General features: G+C 41.6%; 1 protein-coding gene across 1 annotated transcript in view; it reads left to right on the forward strand.

The window, feature by feature from the left end:
- The window catches only part of SMYD3 (SET and MYND domain containing 3), an 839,309-nt gene that overhangs the window by 665,403 nt on the left and 150,765 nt on the right, over positions 1-23,141 (forward strand). Inside the window, exon 10 of the mRNA XM_063443201.1 lies at positions 11,300-11,471. Within this exon, the coding sequence (XP_063299271.1) occupies positions 11,300-11,471 (172 nt within the window). The remainder of the gene's footprint in view (positions 1-11,299; positions 11,472-23,141) is intronic.

Genomic DNA, 23,141 nt, shown 5'->3' on the forward strand with positions numbered 1-23,141 from the left:
TTACTCCAAGCTGTATAGGCTCGAAAGCCTACTACCAATTAAGCATATTAGGTGATGTGCATCTCTGTAATGAGAAGGGGTGTGGTCTAATGACATCAACACCCTATATCAGGTGTGCATAATTATTAGGCAACTTCCTTTCCTTTGGCAAAATGGGTCAAAAGAAGGACTTGACAGGCTCAGAAAAGTCAAAAATAGTGAGATATCTTGCAGAGGGATGCAGCACTCTTAAAATTGCAAAGCTTCTGAAGCGTGATCATCGAACAATCAAGCGTTTCATTCAAAATAGTCAACAGGGTCGCAAGAAGCGTGTGGAGAAACCAAGGCGCAAAATAACTGCCCATGAACTGAGAAAAGTCAAGCGTGCAGCTGCCAAGATGCCACTTGCCACCAGTTTGGCCATATTTCAGAGCTGCAACATCACTGGAGTGCCCAAAAGCACAAGGTGTGCAATACTCAGAGACATGGCCAAGGTAAGAAAGGCTGAAAGACGACCACCACTGAACAAGACACACAAGCTGAAAAGACTGGGCCAAGAAATATCTCAAGACTGATTTTTCTAAGGTTTTATGGACTGATGAAATGAGAGTGAGTCTTGATGGGCCAGATGGATGGATTGGTAAAGGGCAGAGAGCTCCAGTCCGACTCAGACGCCAGCAAAGTGGAGGTGGAGTACTGGTTTGGGCTGGTATCATCAAAGATGAGCTTGTGGGGCCTTTTCGGGTTGAGGATGGAGTCAAGCTCAACTCCCAGTCCTACTGCCAGTTTCTGGAAGACACCGTCTTCAAGCAGTGGTACAGGAAGAAGTCTGCATCCTTCAAGAAAAACATGATTTTCATGCAGGACAATGCTCCATCACACGCGTCCAAGTACTCCACAGCGTGGCTGGCAAGAAAGGGTATAAAAGAAGAAAATCTAATGACATGGCCTCCTTGTTCACCTGATCTGAACCCCATTGAGAACCTGTGGTCCATCATCAAATGTGAGATTTACAAGGAGGGAAAACAGTACACCTCTCTGAACAGTGTCTGGGAGGCTGTGGTTGCTGCTGCACGCAATGTTGATGGTGAACAGATCAAAACACTGACAGAATCCATGGATGGCAGGCTTTTGAGTGTCCTTGCAAAGAAAGGTGGCTATATTGGTCACTGATTTGTTTTTGTTATGTTTTTGAATGTCAGAAATGTATATTTGTGAATGTTGAGATGTTATATTGGTTTCACTGGTAAAAATAAATAATTGAAATGGGTATATATTTGTTTTTTGTTAAGTTGCCTAATAATTATGCACAGTAATAGTCACCTGCACACACAGATATCCCCCTAAAATAGCTATAACTAAAAACAAACTAAAAACTACCGTATATACTCGAGTATAAGTCGACCCGAATATAAGCCGAGGCCCCTAATTTTACCCCAAAAAACTGGGAAAACTTATTGACTCGAGTATAAGACTAGGGTGGGAAATGCAGCAGCTACTGGTACATTTCTAAATAAAATTAGATCCTAAAAAAATTATATTAACTGAATATTTATTTACAGTGTGTGTATATAATTAATGCAGTGTGTATATGAATGCAGTGTGTGTATGCAGTGTGTGTGTATGCAGTGTGTGTATGAGTGCAGTGTGTATATAATGAATGGAGTGCAGTGTGTGTGTGTGTGTGTATGAGTGCAGTGTGTGTATAATGAATGCAGTGCAGTGTGTGTGTATGAGTGCAGTGTGTGTGTATGAGTGCAGTGTGTGTGTGTGTGTATGAATGCAGTGTGTATGAATGCAGTGTGTATATAATGAATGCAGTGCAGTGTGTGTATGCAGTGTGTGTATGAGTGCAGTGTGTATGCAGTGTGTGTATAATGAATGCAGTGCAGTGTGTGTATATGAGTGCAGTGTGTATGAGTGCAGTGTGTATGAGTGCAGTGTGTATATGAGTGCAGTGTGTATATGAGTGCAGTGTGTATATGAGTGCAGTGTGTATGTATGAGTGCAGTGTGTATGCAGTGTGTGTATAATGAGTGCAGTGTGTATGTATGAGTGCAGTGTGTATGTATGAGTGCAGTGTGTATGTATGAGTGCAGTGTGTATGCAGTGTGTGTATAATGAATGCAGTGCAGTGTGTGTATATGAGTGCAGTGTGTATGTATGAGTGCAGTGTGTATGCAGTGTGTGTGTATAATGAATGCAGTGCAGTGTGTGTATATGAGTGCAGTGTGTGTATATGAGTGCAGTGTGTGTATGAGTGCAGTGTGTATGCAGTGTGTGTATAATGAATGCAATGCAGTGCAGTGTGTGTATATGAGTGCAGTGTGTATATGAGTGCAGTGTGTATGCAGTGTGTGTATAATGAATGCAGTGCAGTGTGTGTATATGAGTGCAGTGTGTATATGAGTGCAGTGTATGTATGAGTGCAGTGTGTGTGTATGAATGCAGTGTGTATGAATGCAGTGTGTATATAATGAATGCAGTGCAGTGTGTGTATAATGAATGCAGTGCAGTGTGTGTATATGAGTGCAGTGTGTATATGAGTGCAGTGTGTGTGTATGAGTGCAGTGTGTATGCAGTGTGTGTATAATGAATGCAGTGCAGTGTGTGTATATGAGTGCAGTGTGTATGTATGAGTGCAGTGTGTATGTATGAGTGCAGTGTGTGTGAGTGCAGTGTGTTTATAATGAATGCAGTGCAGTGTATGTATGAATGCAGTGTGTGTATGTGCAATGTGTGTGTGTGAGTGCAGAGCATTGGTGGGGTATTTAATTATTATTTTAATATTTTTTTTAATGTTATTTTTTTTTTAGGTAACTATTTTTTTTTATTTTATTATTATTTGTATTATTATTTTTATGTTATTATTTTAATAATTTTTTCCTTATTATTATTTGTTTTATTATTAATATTTTAATTTTTTCGTCCCCCCTCCCTGCTTGTTAGCTGGCCAGGGAGGGGGGCTCTCACTCCCTGGTGGTCCAGTGGATGGGCTGTAGGAGGGGGCTGTCAGGAAGCTGTAACTTACCTTCACAGCAGCTCCTGTCAGCTCCCTTCTCTCTTCTCCGGTGCGTGCAGCTCCCAGGTCAGCTCCCTCTGCAAATCTCGCGGCCGCGCGGAGCGTTGCCACGGTAACCCGTGGCAACGCTCTGACCCCGCGGCTCTCGCGAGAGTTGCAGAGGAAGCTGACCTGGGAGCTGCACGCACCGGAGAAGAGAGAAGGGAGCTGACAGGAGCTGCTGTGAAGGTAAGTTACAGCTTCCTGACAGCCCCCGGTCCTTGTCTGTATTATGGCAATGAAAATTGCCATAATACAGACAACTGACTCGAGTATAAGACGAGTGGGGGTTTTTCAGCACAAAAAATGTGCTGAAAAACTCGTCTTATACTCGAGTATATACGGTACTTCCAAAAATATTCAGCTTTGATATTAATGAGTTTTTTTGGGTTCATTGAGAACATGGTTGTTGTTCAATAATAAAATTAATCCTCAAAAATACAACTTGCCTAATAATTCTGCACTCCCTGTATTTATTCTAAAGTACGATAATATTTTGTAGTAAAAGGAGCAAATAATGAATGCACTTCTACAATGCATTTGTCATGACAAAGTCCTTTTTGAAGTTCATCTTTCATGACTCAATTATCTAACACAGCTTTAGAATAACATGTCATCTGTGTGTTGTGATAGACAAATTGATATCAAATTCATAATTTAAACTTCATCCCTAAATATTTTTTTGTCTTTCGCTCTTTCCCTGATATGCTAGTAGCATTGCAGTAGCCACCCTGCATGAAAGTGATGTATGAGACACACAAGAATATCTTGAGTGGATTGTATTCTGTCCAAGCAAATGTTATCCCAGATCATTCTGTTACAACCCAACCACCTCTCTTTTTGGGTCAGTTTCCTCTCCTCTGTGCTTGCGTTGTAAGTCGACCCTTGTTGTGATGGAGTTATAGAGGTCTGTGATGCTTCCTCCATGGGCTTCTGCTAATTCAGGCCTTGTGTCTACTGTATGAGTAGATAACCACGAAAGAAGTAGCACTGGCTTCTATAACTACCTCATATTGCAGCTTTTATTCTCATGGTTGGTTTGGAAGAGATATACAGCCATCCACTTAGTCCAGGATGATTGTGTGCATGGTTTGCCCTGGCCAGTCTATACCTGTTACTAGACCTAGTATGCAGCAGTATGCTGAGCATTGTGGGATGTATCACACAAAACTTGGGGTTGGTTCTGGCTGTAATTGCAACAATTACCGCAGCTATTTTGAAGGTTGAAGAAGCCATCTTCCGGAAGAATAATTTTTGCTCAATATATTTGCTGTAATTTCACTAGCACAAAGTATAGATTACATTAATACCCGTCTGAAGGTAAACTTGTTTATCTCACATTTTGTGGACGTCAGTGTGCACGTCGACAAAAAATATCTCATGTCTTAGGTCAGTTAGTGGTTACACCACTTTTTCTACTCCCGGCATGTTCAACCTGGGCTTTCATTCTTCTAAGGTGAATCAAAATAATGTTTTGATGTGGGTAAGATAGAATCTGTATACCACACCTGAAAGCAACATGTAAAAACATGACTGTACCCTCTCAGTATTAGAAATCATTTTTTTCCCCAATAACAATATTGTAGTTCGTAGATCATGTGGATTTCAGATTTGTGTTTTGAATTTATCCTTGTCCTTGAAGGACAATATTTTGCTCTCCTTCTGGCACTTAAGGTGTAATAATGGACTTTGCATTGTAGCTTGGAACTGTCAATATGATTTAGGTTATAAGAAAACATCAAGCCTTAGGGGAAGCAGGGCTCACACTTTATCTATTGAGCCATTTAACATCTGCAGGAAGAGTTAACTGACAGTAACTTAACACCTGGTGCACTGTCAGTAGCAACAAAAAACTGTCACTCTTTTAGCTTGCGGGCTTTGGTAATCCGCTTGCTGCTACTCCGTTGTCCGCATTAGCCCAAGGGTTAGTTTTCTTGTAATATCAGTATGACAAGGAAGAATGCATTCTGATAGTTATCTTCAAAAATACAAAGACTCTTTTACTGATGTCCAACAGGTAACACTTGACCTTTGCAGATATATTTAATAGCATTTAAATACCAGGGAGCAGCTAAGCATTTAGAATTGTAGTTTCTGAGTGCAAATTATATGTGCGTATAAGCAGATGACTTTGAAGGTGTTTTGGGTCCCTACAAGGGCCCATCATTAACCGGTGGCACATGATTTAGACAATGCTAAAGAATTCCTCAGTTTAAATGCCACGGTATCCAAAAGCTTAGGAGCACGTTTTCCACATCACTAGCACAACTTTTTAAATTAATTTAAATTATTTATATATCAACTACCACCTTTTGTATTTGTTCTGGTGAGTAGAATCATTCCCTTCAGGCTTTTTGAGTAAACACGTTCTTTTCAGAGAACCACTTCTCATATGGCTGCTAGATATGCTTCCTGGGGCAGTGCTCCACAGACTGGAGCAATGCCATTCAGTGAATCCATCGTCTACATGGAGACACTGAACTTTCCTCATAGAGATGCATTGATTCAAGGAGATGAGGATATGCTGATTGGCCAGGGCTAGCTCTCCCCTGATCTGCCTCCTTGACAGTGTCAGCCAATACTATGAGGAAGCACTGTGATTGACTCAGACCACCACTTCTGATGATGTCAGCCAAGCAGGCAGATCAGGGGCAGAGACAGCTTTTTACACACACGGAGAAATCAGGGGGTGGTTTTAGCTCTATAGGGTCAATAATACATGTTTGTGTTCCTGACCCTATAGTGTTCCTTTAATATATATATTTCCATTTCATTGCTGTTAAAAAGAATAAGAAAAAAAAAGATATTCTTCCTAAGTCCTATACAATGTATTCCTAATCATTGAAACTGTATTAGACTTGGAGATTTGTTTCAGGTCGAATTACTACTATTTGATAAAGTCATTGGCTGAATTCTAAAATTTCAAGCTGAAATGAAACGGAATCACAGATCAGGCGAGCTGAGCAATGCTGAACATGTTTATTTCAGGTTGTGGTTTTTAATTCCACCTATTGCACCAGAAAAAAAAAAAGAGCATTTGCTGATGTTAAAAAAAAAAAGATTGATGGCAAAAAGACAGTCTCTAAATGTTGAATTTATTCACAGATCTGGAAGAGTGGGCAATAGAGGGAAAAAGTAGGAGGAGTAAAAAATAATATATATATATATATATATATATATATATATGTGCACTTTTTTGTTCTTTTAATTCGGTGGCGAAATGCTGTCGAGCTTAACCAGCATTCTACTGAAATGTAGTTGTCCTGAAACATTTTCTGTTTCTGGGAATGGTTCAGCCAAGCCAAATTTTCTCGCTGTGCACGAGTCAACTGTATATCACATCTTCTTTGTTACAAATTCAGCAGAAAATAGAAAGAGAAAGAGAAATAGCCATACTTGTGTTTTATGCTGTGTCTCATTGCTTTTTAAACAGCCATTACTCTGGACTAAGTAAAAAGCATATGACCACCACAGACCTGCTAAACCAGAATGGTAATAATGGTCACTAAGAGCATCCTTTATATTCAGTTTCTTTTAAAAAACATTTTTTGAGCTACTGTTTTTCTAAAATGTATAAGAAATTACCCATTTCCACTTTAGTTGTGCATACTTCGATGATCCTAAAAGGGCAGACAGATTCTCACTTTTTTTTTCCAGTACAATACCTATCCAGTGAATAAACTAGGCAATCAAAAGAACATCCACGCTGAGTTATAAGAATTCATAAAGGCTTTAAACCCTTTATTTCATGGTAAAGAGACACAACAAAGAAACTGTGAACGCCTTATGCATTGACCTGGAACTTACTTTCAGACACTTGGCATACTTTATTGATTTAAACAACTTGGTGATGCAACGTTTTTCAATATAGTGTTCAAAAATCATTTAATATAAAAGGGTACAAAACCATTAAATACATTTAAATAAAGTTGATTTATTTGTATAAAGGGATTTAAATGGATAGGCATCAAAACAACTTTAGCTTAATGAAGTAGTTTTAGTAAATATATTATGCCTCTGCAATCTCACTGCTCAATTCTCTGCCATTTAGGAGTTCAATCACTTTTGTTTCTCTCCATGCAGCCCTAGCAACACCCCCCTGGCTGTGACTCACGCAGCCTGCATGAAAAATGGTTTTATTTTCAATCAGATGTTAACTTGTTTTAGAAGCAACTTTAAATTCAACTCTAACGATGATATTAACATAGTTGGAGGTAATACATTCTAGCTTAAACTGTGCAATACTTAGCTTAATATCTAATATAATATCTTTTCAAGAAGTGTTGAGGATTGAGGAGGGCTGTGCAAGTCACATGCAAATATAAATATATACACAGAAAAACAACTATCCCTTTTACGGAGATATTGAGTGGTTCTCTAAAGTGCCAGAATAATAGAAGCAGCTCAACACAAAAAGTGGAATACCATAATCCACAATAAAGTGCAAATATGCAAAAAAGGAGGTATAGGTTATATACCAACAAGTGGAGCGCTATAATTGATACAAATAATGGGGGGTACACTCACCCCTCCAGTGCAGTGACAGTCACGAAAACTATATGTCCAAAAATACATACAAAACAAAACAACAGAAACAAAATATAGTGCAGATGGTTACAAAAAAACAGTAGGTGATGGTAAGAAATAGCTTAAACCACTCACAAGGGTTGGAGCCTATATGACATTGGCTCCGTAAATAACTCCTTTTTGCTTTTAAGGCAGCAACGTACCCCTTGGTCCCAAACGGTATTCCTCCAGGGAAAAGCAGAAAGAAATAGGCCAGATGGGTAGTATTGTATGGAGAGTAGATGTAGTACAAGTGATAAAAGATTATGCTCACCTTGAACAGAGCCTAAAATTCCCAGCTCTGAGGTTGATTGGCAATATGCTAATTTGAACAGGATAACATTCCCCACATAAAGTGCCTGAAGGCTAGAAAGGACTATATGGACTGATAGGTGTAGATATAGCAACAAAATTGAGATTTATTGAAAATAAAAACAATTCTAGAATAATGTGAAAAACACATAAATAAAATAAGAGTCCAAGTATAAAAGTCCAAAGTCCAGCTAAACGCGTTTCACTCTTGTATGAGCTTCCTCAGTAGCTGTGGAGTAGCCTCAGGAATCTTCTGCTTTTAAATGCTTCAAAACATCACATGGGACTTCCCTTTAGGATCATTTGACATGCAATTGTCCAATCATAAAATTAAAGCAATTTAGACAATAGGTCAGAAGAAGCCCAGGAGGCGGGCGAAACGCATCACGTGTGACATCAGAGAGAGGCGGTCCCAGCGGTCACGTGACCGGCACCAGGAAGTGTCTAAGCTGTATCATTTTCTGTGTGTAAATTCCTGCTTATCTAGTTGTGGGTTTATTGCTGGCAAACCCACTACTTCAAATATTACATCTGATTCAGAAGAGTATCCTGTTTTGCTATACTGTGGGTTTATCCCTCTCCATTGGAGCAATTCAAACCCAGAGCCCGGGGTGATAGGGCTCTGGTCCATGTGAGTTGATCCCCAGATATACTTTTAATCTTGTATACCCTGTATATACAGATAGTCTGCACTATATACTGTATATTTTTTCAGAGTACTCAGAGAAGATCCTGACTCCAGTGCAGTTGCTAGCGCACTCCAACTTTCTGGTATCTATTGCTAATTTGTGTCACTGTGTGTAACTTGGTGGTAGTGCAGCAGCACTGCAGATATTCTTAAGCGCTTTGACTCCATCTGGTTTTTCACAAAAGTGAGTACACCCCTCACATTTTTGTTAATATTTTATTATATCTTTTCATGTGACAACACTGAAGATATGACACTCTGCTACAAAATAACTCAACACACAGCCATTAATGTCTAAACCGTTTGCAACAAAAGTGAGTACACCCCTATGTAGAAATGTCTAAATTGGGCCCAAAGTGTCAGTATGTTTTGTGGCTGTCAGGGGTCCGCGGGCGGCTAGGAGGGGAGGCTGCTCGCAACTTGCAGCACTCACCCTCAGTCCATCGCCGCCCGCGGTCTCCCCTCCTCCTACCTGTCGGCGAGCAGCGTCTCCTCTCCGCCGCTCGCCGCTCGCATCCTTCACGCCTCCCAGCGGCAGCATGTATAACGCTGCACGCTAGGAGGTCGTTAATTTATGCAAACACCGGGGTCACGTGAGTAACCCGGCGTTAAAGCAACAGTACCACAATCACAGTGGGAGGCTTAGATATCTCCCACGTGTGATTGTTAATTCTGATTGGAAGTTATCCAATCAGAATTAAACCTAGGGTATTTATACTTACCTTTCCTGTTCCTCCCTGCCCTGTTGTGGTCTTTGCTGTATAGTATTGATTCTCAACTTGTGATTTCTGGTTACGTACTCTCTGGCTTGTTAAACTGACTTTGTGACTTTCTCCTACCCTTTGACCTCGGCTTGTTTATCATTATCCTGTCTTCTGGTTCCCCTGACTCGGCTTGTCTCCTGACTATTCTGTGTGTGCTTAGCCCGGCCACTCTAAGGTCCGGTACGGCACCTTTTCTGTGTGTGTGTGTGTCTGTTAGCGTGTTGGGTTCCCGGAATTGTGACATTTAAAGGAAACCTGGAGACTGGGAAATCCAGGGACGAACTATAGGAATCAACCCAGAAATCCCAGCATAAAGAAAACCAGACATAGAATAGAAAACCAAAAAACCAAGAAAAACTAAGCAAGAATAGCAAAAAGAGTACTGGATACCAGAAGCCAAGTCCAGACATCAGAACAGAGCAGAGCAGATCATGACAGTGGCCACCATTATTTTCCAACACTGTCTTAACCCTCATGGGCGTGGAGTTCACCAGAGCTTTACAGCTTGCCACTGGAGTCCATTTCCACTCTTCCATGACGACACCACGGAGCTGGTGGATGTTAGAGACCTTGCACTCCCTCATCTTCCATTTGAGGATGCCCCACAGATGCTCAATAGGGTTTAGGTCTGGAGACATGCTTGGCCAGTCCATCACCTTTACCATCAGCTTCGTTAGCAAGGCAGTGGTCGTCTTAGGTGTGTGTTTGTGGCCGTTATCATGTTGGAATACTGCCCTGCGGCCCAGTCTCCAAAGGGAGGGTATCATGCTCTACTTCAGTATGTCCCAGTACTATTTCTCAAAGGTTCTGAGTGGAATCTGTCCTGTGAAACTGCTGTATGGTCTTGCCCACCATGCTGCAGCTCAGTTTCAGGGTCTTGGCAATCTTCTCATAGCCTAGGCCATCTTTATGTAGAGAAACAATTCTTTTTTGCAGATCCTCAGAGAGTACTTTGCCATGAGGTGCCATGTTGAACTTCCAGTGACCAGTATGAGAAAGTGTGAGAGCGATAACACCAAATTTAACACACCTGCTCCTAATTCACACCTGAGACCTTTTAACACTAACGAGTCACATGACACCGGGGAGTGAAAATGGCTAATAGGGGCCCAATTTGGACCTTTCCACTTAGGGTTGTACTCACTTTTGTTTGCCAACAGTTTAGACATTAATGGCTGTGTGTTGATTTATTTTGAGGGGACAGCAAATTTAAACTGTTATACAGTCTGTACACTTACTACGTACATTGTAGCAGAGTGTCATTTCTTCAGTGTTGTCACATGAAAAGATATAATAAAATATTTACAAAAATGTGAGGGGTGTACTCACGTTTGTGAGATACTGTATATAATAATATTTATTATGTAGTTTGAGAATGCAATTTGACAAAAACCCAATAAATGCAAAATGTTTAAAAATGGGCTCAGTTCTAAATCACATTTCACCCTTTTATTATAGGCTGAAAGGAAAACTTTAAGCACCATAACCAGTACAGAGCACTGATGTGATATTTGAACATGGTGCCTGTTGTGCCGTGGTTCGCTTCCCAAATAGTTTGGTAACATTGTGCCTTCTTCCCTGGGATCCATTGTGTGACCCTTACCACCTCTTCTCAGCCAGAAGTTTGTGGTAGAAGTTGAAAGCTTCGTTTAGTTGTCCTAAGCTAGGCACCACAGTCAAGGGCCAGGTCACTGACTGAAAACATGTGAAAAAGCATATGTATAATAATATTTAAAGCTATATTCCGTTGCATCCACATGATTTGTACGCATACCTTCTATTCGCAAATCAATCTCCACAATGAAAATAGAGCCCAATGAATGGTATCAAACTCAATACTGAGCATGTTTTCTCCAACTCTAGGTTCTAGGGATAAGGGATAAGTTAAAATGAAAAAAAAAAATATTCTTCCTTAAGTAATATTCACAGCAGAAGAAAAAGAAGTATTGGGTATGTGTAAAGCACTGCTTAACAGCAGCCAACTTCCAGACAGAAATATCCACCAGCTCAAGGTTCTGGACTGTGCTATGGACATGTGCATTAATCTGGGACTCTGGGAGGAAGCTCTGAGCTTTGGCTTACGTACTCTACAGCCTTATAGGTAAGTGAACAAGGCAGTGTAATCATTTTCATAGTAGTGCATCAAGTCCATCAGTATGTGATATACTTGGAAATTAGTTCCTATTGGATGCAAAAAGGAGCATAGAGTGACTGCTCATTCACTTTCATTCTTTTTTTATTCTGCATGACTTGTTATTTCACCATTGTTTGTTATTTAGTTTGGCTACTGGATTTTGTTTTGAGTATATCAATATATGTATTTATAGATCAGGAGCATGTTGCATGTAATGACTGTAAGAATTGTTTTAATTGTAAAAATAAGTTAGGAGAAAGACTCCGTTCTCCCAGATAATATACTTAATAAATGTTGATAGTATAGAGTACTAATGTTAATAGTATAGAACATGGCCCCCCTCCTGCTGGGCTGAAGGGGTTAGAACCCCTTCAGCCACTTACCTTTCTCCAGTGCTGAATGTGCAGAATGTGTGCGCTGGTGAACTCTCCTCCTCCTGCCGACATCAGCACCGAATGCGCATGCGCAGCAAGAGCCGCGCACACATTCAAACAACCCATAGGAAAGCATTACTCAATGCTTTCCTATGGACGTCAGCGTCTTCTTACTGTGATTAACCCTCAGTGTAAACATAGTAGTTTCTCTGAAACTGCTATGTTTTCAGCTGCAGGGTTAAAACTAGAGGGACCTGGCACCCAGACCGCTTCATTGAGCTGAAGTGGTCTGGGTGCCTGTAATGGTCCTTCAACCTTTAGTAACCTCAGCTGGTTATGGTTTCCTTTTCCTTCCCTACCTATTTCTTTGCTCATCATACTTCCCAGCTTCCCCATCTTAATATCTACTTCTTTGACTATTGTTCTGCTGAACATACATAGTCCCCACTCTTTACCAGAGTAATTACATATGATATATACATACATTGGTAAAATCAAACTGCTAAGGTCTAAAACATTGCTTTAGAGAAGCGGTTCCAAACCTGTGGTACGCATAGCCCCATAAGTTCAATCTAGTTCCGCTTAAATAAAAAAGTGCTAATGGCGGTTCTACCATCGGTGCCAGTGCAGCCGCACCGCAAAGGTTGAGATCTGCAGGGTGAGGTTGTATTGGGATGCCCATGCACTTAGTGCCACCCAATAGATATGTATCTTCAGGGGCCCAGTCTTGCGCTGCAGTGTTTTAATAGTGCGAACAGACCGCTTCTTATCTTCATTGTGTGCTGGTAGGACCTAAAAGCCAGTCACTTCCTCCTACCTCACTCAGACCCAGCATTATGGGGGGCCAAACTGGGAGAGGAGCAAGCCTCTAACTCCCAACAGCCCCAGCAAACAGAAGTCACCTGCTCACAACAGGTAGGAAAATGGAGAGTGATCAAACTTTTGTCCTGTGTTTGTGTTTTTGTGTGTCTGTGTCTGTATGTCTGTAGTTCTTGTATCTGTATGTGTATCAGTGTGTGTATTTATATGTCTATGTATCGATTTGTGTGTCATTCTTTGCATCTGTATGTGTGTCGGTGTGTATCTGTGTGTCTGTGTATCTGCATGTGTGGCAGTGTTGGCATCTGTGTGTGTACATCTGAATGTGTGTCGGTGTGTGTATCTGAGTCAATCTGTGTATCTGTGTGTCTTTATCTGTGTGTATCAGTATGTGTCCAGTGCCTTCTTTAACGTGGAGCAAAAGGGACAGCTGCCCCGGTCTCAGTTATTTCTAGGGGGCGCAAAGCAGCTGCCCATTGAGCCCGCAAATATGGCCCGCTGGACATCGTGGTGTGGCCCCGGGCCCACGGGGCACAAGCTGAAAGTGCCCATTGGGTGGCTCATGCACTTAGGGCCACCTGATGGCAATGTGTATTCAGGGGCCCTGGTCAGTGCTGCGGCCGTTTTGGAGCGTGACCGGGCCCCTGTGATGATGTCATCGCTGGGAGCATGTGACAGCCGGTCTCTTCCTCCCAGCAAACAATAACTGCGTGGAGCAGAAGAGGAGTAGTGGGAGAGCTGGGAACTCTAACTCCCAACAGCCTCAGCCAGCCACTGGAAAGCAGGGAACTCATTCTCCTGCACCTAAAAGATAGGAAACAGGAGGGTGGCTAAAAATGTACATTTTATATGTGTGTATCTGTGTGTATGTATCTGTGTGTATGTATGTATCCAGCACGTAGAACTGTATCACCCCTAGGACTAAAAGGTAACGTCTTACTGGGCCTTAATTTGTCCGGACTTAACGTACCAGAGAATAGTCAGAATACTTGCCGAGTTCAGGGATACAGAAAGAGACACAACGATGAGGGAAAGCCAAAAGTCAGGGATACAAGAATACTGGGAAGTCAAACGAAGCCAAAGTCAATAACCAGAAATAAACGCTCAGGAATACACTCTCGGACAACCACTAGGCAATCATGACAGGGCAATGAGCAGAAGGAATAAGTAACTTTAAATACCCCTCTTGTGGATCCGTTTAGCCAAAACTGGCCTTTGACCCCAGAACGTGGGTGTGTGTCCTTTACATGATGTCTTCCATGCCTTGGGCGGACGTGGGGCTATTAATTAGTGTGAATCTGCAGCGGCAGGTGCCCATCAACATGCTGCAGGGGTCAGACATGCTGACGCACGGCCGCTAAATGGCACTACCGTGTTTATTGGCAAGGCAACCACTATCAATGTCGCAAGGCGAGGATGAACATGTGACAGTATGTATATCTGTGCTTATGTATGTGTATCTGTATCTATATATGTGTATATCTGTGTCTGTGTAATTATCTGTGTGTCTGTGTATTTATCTGTTTGTAAGCGTGTCTGTGTATTTATCTGTGTGTCCGTATGTGTATACTTGTGTCTGTGTATTTATCTGTTTGTCTGTATGTGTATCTGTGTATTTATCTGTGTATATGTCTGTGGATTTATCTGTGTGCCTGCATGTGTGTCTGCTTGTCTGTATGTGTGCCTATGTAGTTATCTGTTTGTCTGTATGTTTGTATATGTGTGTCTGTATGTGTATTTGTCTGTATGTGTATCTGCGTATGTATCTGCTTGTCTGTGTTTGTATGTGTGTCTGCATGTATCTGTTTGTATGTGTATCGGTTTGTCTATATGTGTAGCTTTATGTCTGCATGTGTGTCTGTGTACTTCTCTGTGTGTCTTTTTATCTGTATGTGTGTCAGTGTATGCAACCTCTCACACACACTGTCACTCTCCCTCACACATTGTCACCCCCATAATCCCGTCACACGTACCTTCCCTCGCCGTGTCTCACTATCTCCTCAAAGCATGTCACAATCACCCCCCAACCCTGTCACACTCACTGCCCAACCTTGTCTCATTCACCCCTCTGGCCCTGTCACAATCATGTTGCAACAGTTACCCCTTCACCAACCCTGTCACAGTCACCCACTGAAGTTATCATACACACACAGCTGTGAAACCTAGTGGGAGGGCAGTGTCCACGGGGCCCAAGCAAATGCTTGCCCAGATACAAATCAATATTAAAGGGACACTATAGTCACCTGAACAAATTTAGCTTAATGAAGCAGTTTTGGTGTATAGAACATGCCCCTGCAGCCTCACTGCTCAATCCTCTGCCATTTAGGAGTTAAATCCCTTTGTTTATGAACCCTAGTCACACCTCCCTGCATGTGACTTGCACAGCCTTCCATAAACACTTCCTGTAAAGAGAGCCCTATTTAGGCTTTATTTATTGCAAGTTCTGTTTAATTAAGATTTTCTTATCCCCTGCTATGTTAATAGCTTGCTAGACCCTGCAAGAGCCTCCTGTATGTGATTAAAGTTCAATTTAGAGATTGAGATACAATTATTTAAGGTAAATTACATCTGTTTGAAAGTGAAACCAGTTTTTTTTTTCATGCAGGCTCTGTCAATCATAGCCAGGGGAGGTGTGGCTAGGGCTGCATAAACAGAAACAAAGTGATTTAACTCCTAAATGACAGTGAATTGAGCAGTGAAATTGCAGGGGAATGATCTATACACTAAAACTGCTTTATTTAGCTAAAGTAATTTAGGTGACTATATTGTTCCTTTAAAGATGGCTCTGTATGTTTCAGTGTGTGTATCTGTGTGTTTTTACCTGTATGTGTGTCAGTGTGTGTATCAGTGTATCAGTGTGTCTGTGCAACCACATGTGTGTCAGTGTTGTATCTGTGTGTCTGTGTATCTGCATGTGTGTCAGTGTGTGTATCTGTATGTATGTCAGTGTTTGGATCTGTGTATCTGCATGTGTGTCAGTGTGTGGACCTGCATGTGTGTCAGTTTTGTATCTGTATCAGTGTTTGTATCTGTGTGTCTGTATATCTGCATGTGTGGTAGTGCTTGTATCTTTGTTTTCCGCATATCTGTATTGTGGCACTATGTGATCTGTGTATCTTTATGTGTGTCAGTGTGTGTATCTGTTTGTCAGTATTTGTATCTGTGTATCTGCATGTGTGCCAGTTTTTGTATCTGTGTCTGTGCCTATGCATGTGTGTTAGTGTTTGTTTCTGTGTCAGTATGTGTGTCTGTGTGTCTTTCTGTGTCTGTACCTGTATGTATTAAAGATAAAGATGGAATTGGGGGCACACCCAGAACATGCATTTCTCAGGAATGGTGCCAAATGGCCATATTGTGTTAAGCCCACCACTACATCACAGTACCCCAATATCTGTGGGTCCTACACTAATTCCATCACTGCAAGCCTGCCCTTCAATATAACTGCTGTTCTTTGTACACATACAATGAAACATCTGTTATTCTCACTATGGGTGTTAGTAGGGACCTCATGTTGGAGTTTCACCTAAGGCCTTGCAAAGTCTAGAGTTCCACTTGTTGGCATGTGAATGCATACATATGAACTTTCACTTTATCAGATCACTTCAGTGGAGGAACCTTAAATATAAGTGTGACAAACTCCCCTCTCCAAGTGAGTTTGCCACGAGCTCCTGGAGGAGCCTGCTTGCCAGCCTCCTGCCCACAGACTATGGGCCCTGCAGGGAAACCTGTAAAGACTACCAAACTTGACCGACTGTTAGCACTGATTTCCCTGGAACTGTTTTGGGCATGGGGCCATGCTTGCGGTCGGTCAAAACTATGACTTCCAGGAAATTCCTGAACCCCTGAACCGATCTGGGTGATTTTTGGATATGTTGTTCAACCAGATCTGGGCTATCAGGGGATTTGGGGTGTTGATGGGGTTTTCTGTGTTTTTAAGGTACTTTTTGGGGTTTCATAAAATTGTATGTTTTTTCTGTGCTTGGAGATAATTAGGTTAGATTAGTACAGTTCCTGATTCACTTATCTCCCAAGTACAGAGGAGGGATTCTATTGTTTGTGTATTGGCGTGTCTCACTGTATGATTCTGTTTTTATTGGTTTGTTCACTTTGTGTCCCTGTGCCCAACAAGGTCCACCTGGGTGTCAACCTTGTTGGGAAACTTGCATAAAAGGCCAGTGTGCCTCCATTAAATCCTATTCCAGCTTACACTCCAAAACTGTGTGTCGTCCTGTTATTGGAGGGAAAGAAGATTTACTCCTGTGTCTGCTGTTCCAGCTTGAAGGGGATTCTACGGGGAAAGACTACAGCTAGTTCCCCATTCGGCTCCAGGAAGGAGCAGTTCCAGGGCCCCAGTAAAGTCACGGCGACTATGGGCAGAAGTGCTGCGGTTTGTCCCCTGCTCCAGCTTGGAAGCGGTCCTTGGTGGAGGTACCCAATCAGGGTACAGAGAGCTCCATTACAAGAAGTGTAAAACCATTACTAAAAAGTTTGACAGATTACTGCTAGGTGGTACCCAGGTATTCTGGGCACCATAACCTTTGCTTAAAGCTTCCCTATTTCTTTTATGAAATTTCAAAATATCAACAAAAAAATTGCCAAGAAAGCTAAATTATTTCAATTAAAAAAGTGTTGTTTTATTAGCGGTCTCAGGTAAACATGACACTGATAATGCATTTGCACAATAGGCTCTTTGACGGCTATATGTTAACAAGATACATCAAGTCCATAAACTTTATTTCACCAGGCCGTGTAATTCCACGTTTTGAGCAATGTAAGGGCTGACTGATTGATCACCTTCTATATGTAAATTGGAACATTTAAGGTGCATAACTGAAGGTGGAACAAGGACTATAGGGTATTAAATGCATAGTTCTCAAGTAATTCTAAACTTTTCTCAAAGAGTGATTCCAAGTTTAAATGTACCACTCATGATACACACTTGGTCTTCAATTAAAGAGTATTACATTTATGCTAACAATTATATAGAATATTATTTAAAGGGCCATTATAGTGTCATGAAAACAAACTCGTTTTCCTAGCACTATATAATCCTTAGGTGCCCCCCCACCCTCCGAGCCCCTCTCCTGCTGGGCTGAAGGGGTAAAAACCCCTTCAGCCACTTACCTTTATCCAGCGCTGGGCTCCCTCGGCGCTGGTGACCTCTCCTCCCCCTCCAACATCAGCTCCCGAGTGGACCCGAATGCGCATGCGTGGCCAGAGCCGCGCTCGCATTAAAAACGCTTTTTCGCATTGAGCATCGGGGAAGCGCCTCTAGCAGCTGTCAGGAAGACAGCCACTAGTGGCTGGATTAAACCTGCAATGTAAACATAGCAGTTTCTCTGAACTTAATTGAGCTGAAGTTGTAATTGAGCTGAAGGGTGACTTTAATGCCTTTTAATGTTTTGGCTATCTCCCAGGTGGGTCACTTGGCCAGTGTTACTACCCCAGCAGGCATTCCTCATGTTTGTTGTAGGAGAATGATATGCATTAATGTCTATGTGCTGGCAATGATGCCAGCATGTACGGTGTTAGTAGAGAGGATGGTCCTGTTTGTTGACGTGTTCCCAGGCAGGAATTGTTACAGCATTGAATGACAGTGCTGGAGCAAGGCGTTGCAAGTAAGTAATGCTATAACTGCTTCCAAATCAGCTAGTTTTATCATTTATATTATGATAACATATATTTAGTGCTTTTTGAGCTGTTATAGTGTTAGGTAGACCTGAATTGATGACCTACTAATATACGTTTTCAAGTGAGATATAGGTTCACATGTAAGTTTGAAAACTTCAATGGGCAGATAACCAATTTGACCCTGTAATCCCTCAAAAACCTAGCAATATTGCTGTACTCAATTGGTATAATTTGTATTCTTAATGCAGTAGCATATATAAGAAACAGATAGAGGTGTGTGTATGTGTGTAACAAAAACATATTATATTACATAATTTAGCAGACACTGATGGCAAAACAGGTGAATGAAAAATGTCAATGTACACCTAGATAAATACCATATAAAAATGTAATACAAATATGTGTGTGAGAGGCATTTTTGGTTTATGTAAGTACTACTAAACTGAATTTTGCTTCTTGTAATTTGTTACCTGTTACTACCAATAATAGACAGAAATCCTAGATGGGTGATGTACTCCATGAATCATCACAAATTAATGAATTTATGTTAAAGCACTTTTTGTGAGTTGTGTTTTATGTAAACATTATAAAACTGTGAAAAAAGCATTTTTTATGTAAATTTTTTTTTTTTAATATTTGAAGTTATGTATTCATATACAGCACAAATTAAATATATCTATGATCTTTAAAAAAAAAAATGGGGGGGCAGGGCTTGACAGCCATGCTGGACAGTCCCATATCTTCTAAGCTCTGCACAGCAGATTGCATTTAATGATTTTTTGAAATCTTTCACCCTGCTTAGCCCCTTAAGGACCAAACTTCTGGAATCAAAGGGAATCGTGACATGTCACACATGTCATGTGTCCTTAAGGGGTTAAGTAGGTATCATATCTACTAATCTTACAAAGCAACACTGTGGGCTCAGTTGGCAAGCATTTTGGAGGTAAGCCTGTCCACACCGAAAGGGTTCCTGACTGGGTGGATTCTGCGGCCTATTTGAGACCTTCATGGTGCTACCGGTGAGAAAAAAGCAGTTACTCTCTCAAAAAAAACATAATAAATAAATAGTCTAGACAGCAGTGAATGACACAGTAATTCCCAGAACCTTATATGTTGAACCAAAGAAAAAACAAAGAAAACACTGCCACAGAGGTTTTTAATTGCAATAAAAGAAAAAGTATATACCTTTCAGGAAATGTGGGTATTCGTACTATCAAAGAGAACAAAACCAAATAATAGTGCAATACAGTATAAATGTGGTGCAAATATTAGCAGCGTTTTGATAGGTCACTCACTTTTTTTCAGAGCTCTGCTATATTTGTGCATGGACGGTAGATTTCCCACCTAAGGATATATGCAGGTCTAGATAGTAGGAGTACTCCCAATTGGATATTTCGAATAGAGCTTAATAGCTGCTTTTTGGGGAAATTATTTTCTAATAAACACAATTGCTCCACTCCCAACGGCTCAGTCAACTGTGCACGGCACACACACCACTAGCCTATCAACATATAGAAGCCTCTGATCTGCACCCTGTTTCCCCCCTGCCAGTAAGGGTTACCCCAGCACATGTTGCTACTGGGTGTCGTTTACCCTGTTGAAGAGAAAACTGATCAGTGTACTTGATATTTTAATATGGCAGATGCCATGCACTCCTTGAAACCCCAAGGCCTGCTATTGATTAGCATGGCCAGATTGGACCAGCTTTTTGCTGACTTTTGGCGGAAGCTACACCATCAATTGCAGGATTCCATGCACCAAGGACAGACCCTATCTAAATCTAGAAATCTCCCCGTTCAGGCTATTCAGACCCAGCCTCCTTGTAATAAGACGAGCCTAAAAAAGAAGCCGTCCTTGTTGAAATCTGTGGCAAGCAGGGCATCTGTTCATACCGCAGAGGGAATGGGATAGTGTCTCTCTGGAAGGCATTGGTACCGCAGGACTGTGTTCTGCCCCAAGTTGGAATCGACTGATCTTGGGTTAGGGACTGGGAGCATAGCTTAGGCAGCTTGCATTAATCCTGCTTAAAGGACCACTCTAGTGCCAGGAAAACATACTCGTTTTCCTGGCACTAGAGTACCCTGAGGGTGCCCCCACCCTCAGGGACCCCCTCCCGCCGGGCTCTGGAGAGAGGAAGGGGTTAAACTTACCTCTTTTTCCAGCGCCGGGCGGGGAGCTTTCCTCCTTCTCTCCATCTTGATCGCGACGTCATCGGCTGAATGCGCATGCGCGGCAGGAGCCGCGCTCGCATTCAGCCGGTCGCATAGGAAAGCATTTACAATGCTTTCCTATGGACGCTTGCGTGCTCTCACTGTGATTTTCACAGTGAGAATCACGCAAGCGCCTCTAGCGGCTGTCAATGAGACAGCCACTAGAGGCTTTGGAGGCTGGATTAACCCTCATTATAAACATAGCAGTTTCTCTGAAACTGCTATGTTTATAAAAAAAAAGGGTTAATCCTAGAGGTGCCTGGCACCCAGACCACTTCATTAAGCTGAAGTCGTCTGGGTGCCTAGAGTGGTCCTTTAAGTAGGTGTCCTACCTACTAATCTTACAAAGCAACAAATCTTCCACTTAGCAATTTAAACAACTGATCATTTTTTTTCTTTTAAATTTGTGCATTGTTTTATTTTATACTACAGTGTAATTTGGCTCTGATATCTGGCCTTTGTATTAAGATTATTTAATGCAACACAAAATTCCAAAATGAGGCATTTCTATCATATGTCCTGTTGTTCTGAGATGCCAAAGCTTTACTTGCTTGCATGTGGTTTATTGATTGGCTTTTACAAACTTGATTGACAAAAAATAAATACAAATAGTAATATAATAAGAAAAAATATTGTTCTAAACACACATAGCAAAAATTCCAAAAGTACCAAGCAAGCAAATAAGGCTATGTCACTAAGAGTTTAATACATTACTTAGGATTCAGCGATAGTTTTAAGAGGTGTAAAAATACCTAGCACATAAACAGCTCAGCCTATGACATCACATGCATGTCATAATCAGTAAATTACATCATACAGACTATATCACTGTACAAGCAGCTGTACTGGTAAAGTGAACAATCTACACCTAGATGTTATCTGGGTAAGAATGCCTAGCACTCACAAAGATTGTATTTAGGTGAACAAAAGCTTATAGAAGAAGTCTACTAAAAACAGATAAAGCAAGGTAGAGTAAATATTGTTTTCCTTTCAAAATTTGTTAAAATAAGTATACAATAAACTGTGTCCCACTAAATTAAAGGGTTTGCAAGTAGTCTAATACAATATATTTAAAAAAGTGAACAGATACAACCATGTATATTGTCTATTAGTGATGTACCGAACTGTTAGCGAACATAGTGTGTTAGTGTTCGCGTTCGCCGCCGCGGGCGAACACATGGGCGGTTCGATCCGCCCCCTATTCGTCATCATTGAGCAAACTTTGACCCTGTGCCTCACGGTCAGCAGACATATTCCAGCAAATTAGCAGCAGACCCTCCCTTCCCCACCCTCCCACCTCCCTCCCAGCATCCATTTTAGATTCATTCTGAAGCTGCATGCTTAGTGAGAGGAGGGAAAGTGTAGCTGCTGCTGATTAGATAGGGAAATTGATAGCTAGGCTAGGGTATTCAGTGTCCACTACAGTCCTGAAGAACTCATCTGAAATCTGCTGTAAGAACAGCACCCCAAAAAGCCCTTTTTAGGGCTAGAACATCAGTCTGCTTCTTTTTTTTTTCTGTGTAATGTAATTGCAGTTGACTGCCTGCCAGCTTCTGTGTCAGGCTCACAGTGCATACTGTGCCCATTTGCCCAGTGCCACCACTCACTCACTGGTGTCACAATAGCTTAAGCTTGACATTTAAAAAGAAAAAAAAATGTCACTGTAATAAATTGAATAGCAGTTAGTTGTCTGCCAGCTTCTGTGTCAGGCTCAGTGGATACTGTGCCCATTTGCCCAGTGCCACCACTCATATCTGGTTTCACAATAGCTTATGCTTGACATTTAAAAAGATAATTTTTTTTTCCACTGTAATAGATTGAATAGCAGTTAGTTGCCTGCCAGCTTCTGTGTCAGGCTCACAGTGGATACTGTGCCCATTTGCCCAGTCAGTGCCACCACTCATATCTGGTGTCTCTATAGTGTGCTTTTACAAAGAAAAATAGTTTTCCAGTGTAAGCTAATAGCAGTCAGTGTCCTTAAAGCGGGTGTGTCAGGCCTTCCTTCAGCGTGTGCCCTGCAGACCCCTGCCAGTGTACTTTGACAGTTGCCACTCATTTCTGGTGTCTCTATAGCGTGCTTTTACAAAGAAAAAAAGTTTTTCAGTGTAAGCTAATAGCAGTCAGAGTCCTTAAAGCGGGTGTGTCAGGCCTTCCTTCAGCGTGTGCCCTGCAGACCCCTGCCAGTGTACTTTGACAGTTGCCACTCATATCTGTTGTCTCTATAGCGTGCTTTTACAAAGAAAAAAAGTTTTCCAGTGTAAGCTAATAGCAGTCAGAGTCCTTAAAGCGGGTGTGTCAGGCCTTCAGCGTGTGCCCTGCAGACCCCTGCCAGTGTACTTTGACAATTGCCACTCATATCTGTTGTCTCTATAGCGTGCTTTTACAAAGAAAAAAAGTTTTCCAGTGTAAGCTAATAGCAGTCAGTGTCCTTAAAGCGGGTGTGTCAGGCCTTCCTTCAGCATGTGCCCTGCAGACCCCTGCCAGTGTACTTTGACAGTTGCCACTCATATCTGGTGTCTCTATAGCGTGCTTTTACAAAGAAAAAAAGTTTTCCAGTGTAAGCTGATAGCAGTCAGAGTCCTTAAAGCGGGTGTGTCAGGCCT

The sequence above is a fragment of the Pelobates fuscus genome, chromosome 2 (genome assembly GCF_036172605.1).
Source record: "Pelobates fuscus isolate aPelFus1 chromosome 2, aPelFus1.pri, whole genome shotgun sequence".
NCBI classification, from domain to species: domain Eukaryota; kingdom Metazoa; phylum Chordata; class Amphibia; order Anura; family Pelobatidae; genus Pelobates; species Pelobates fuscus.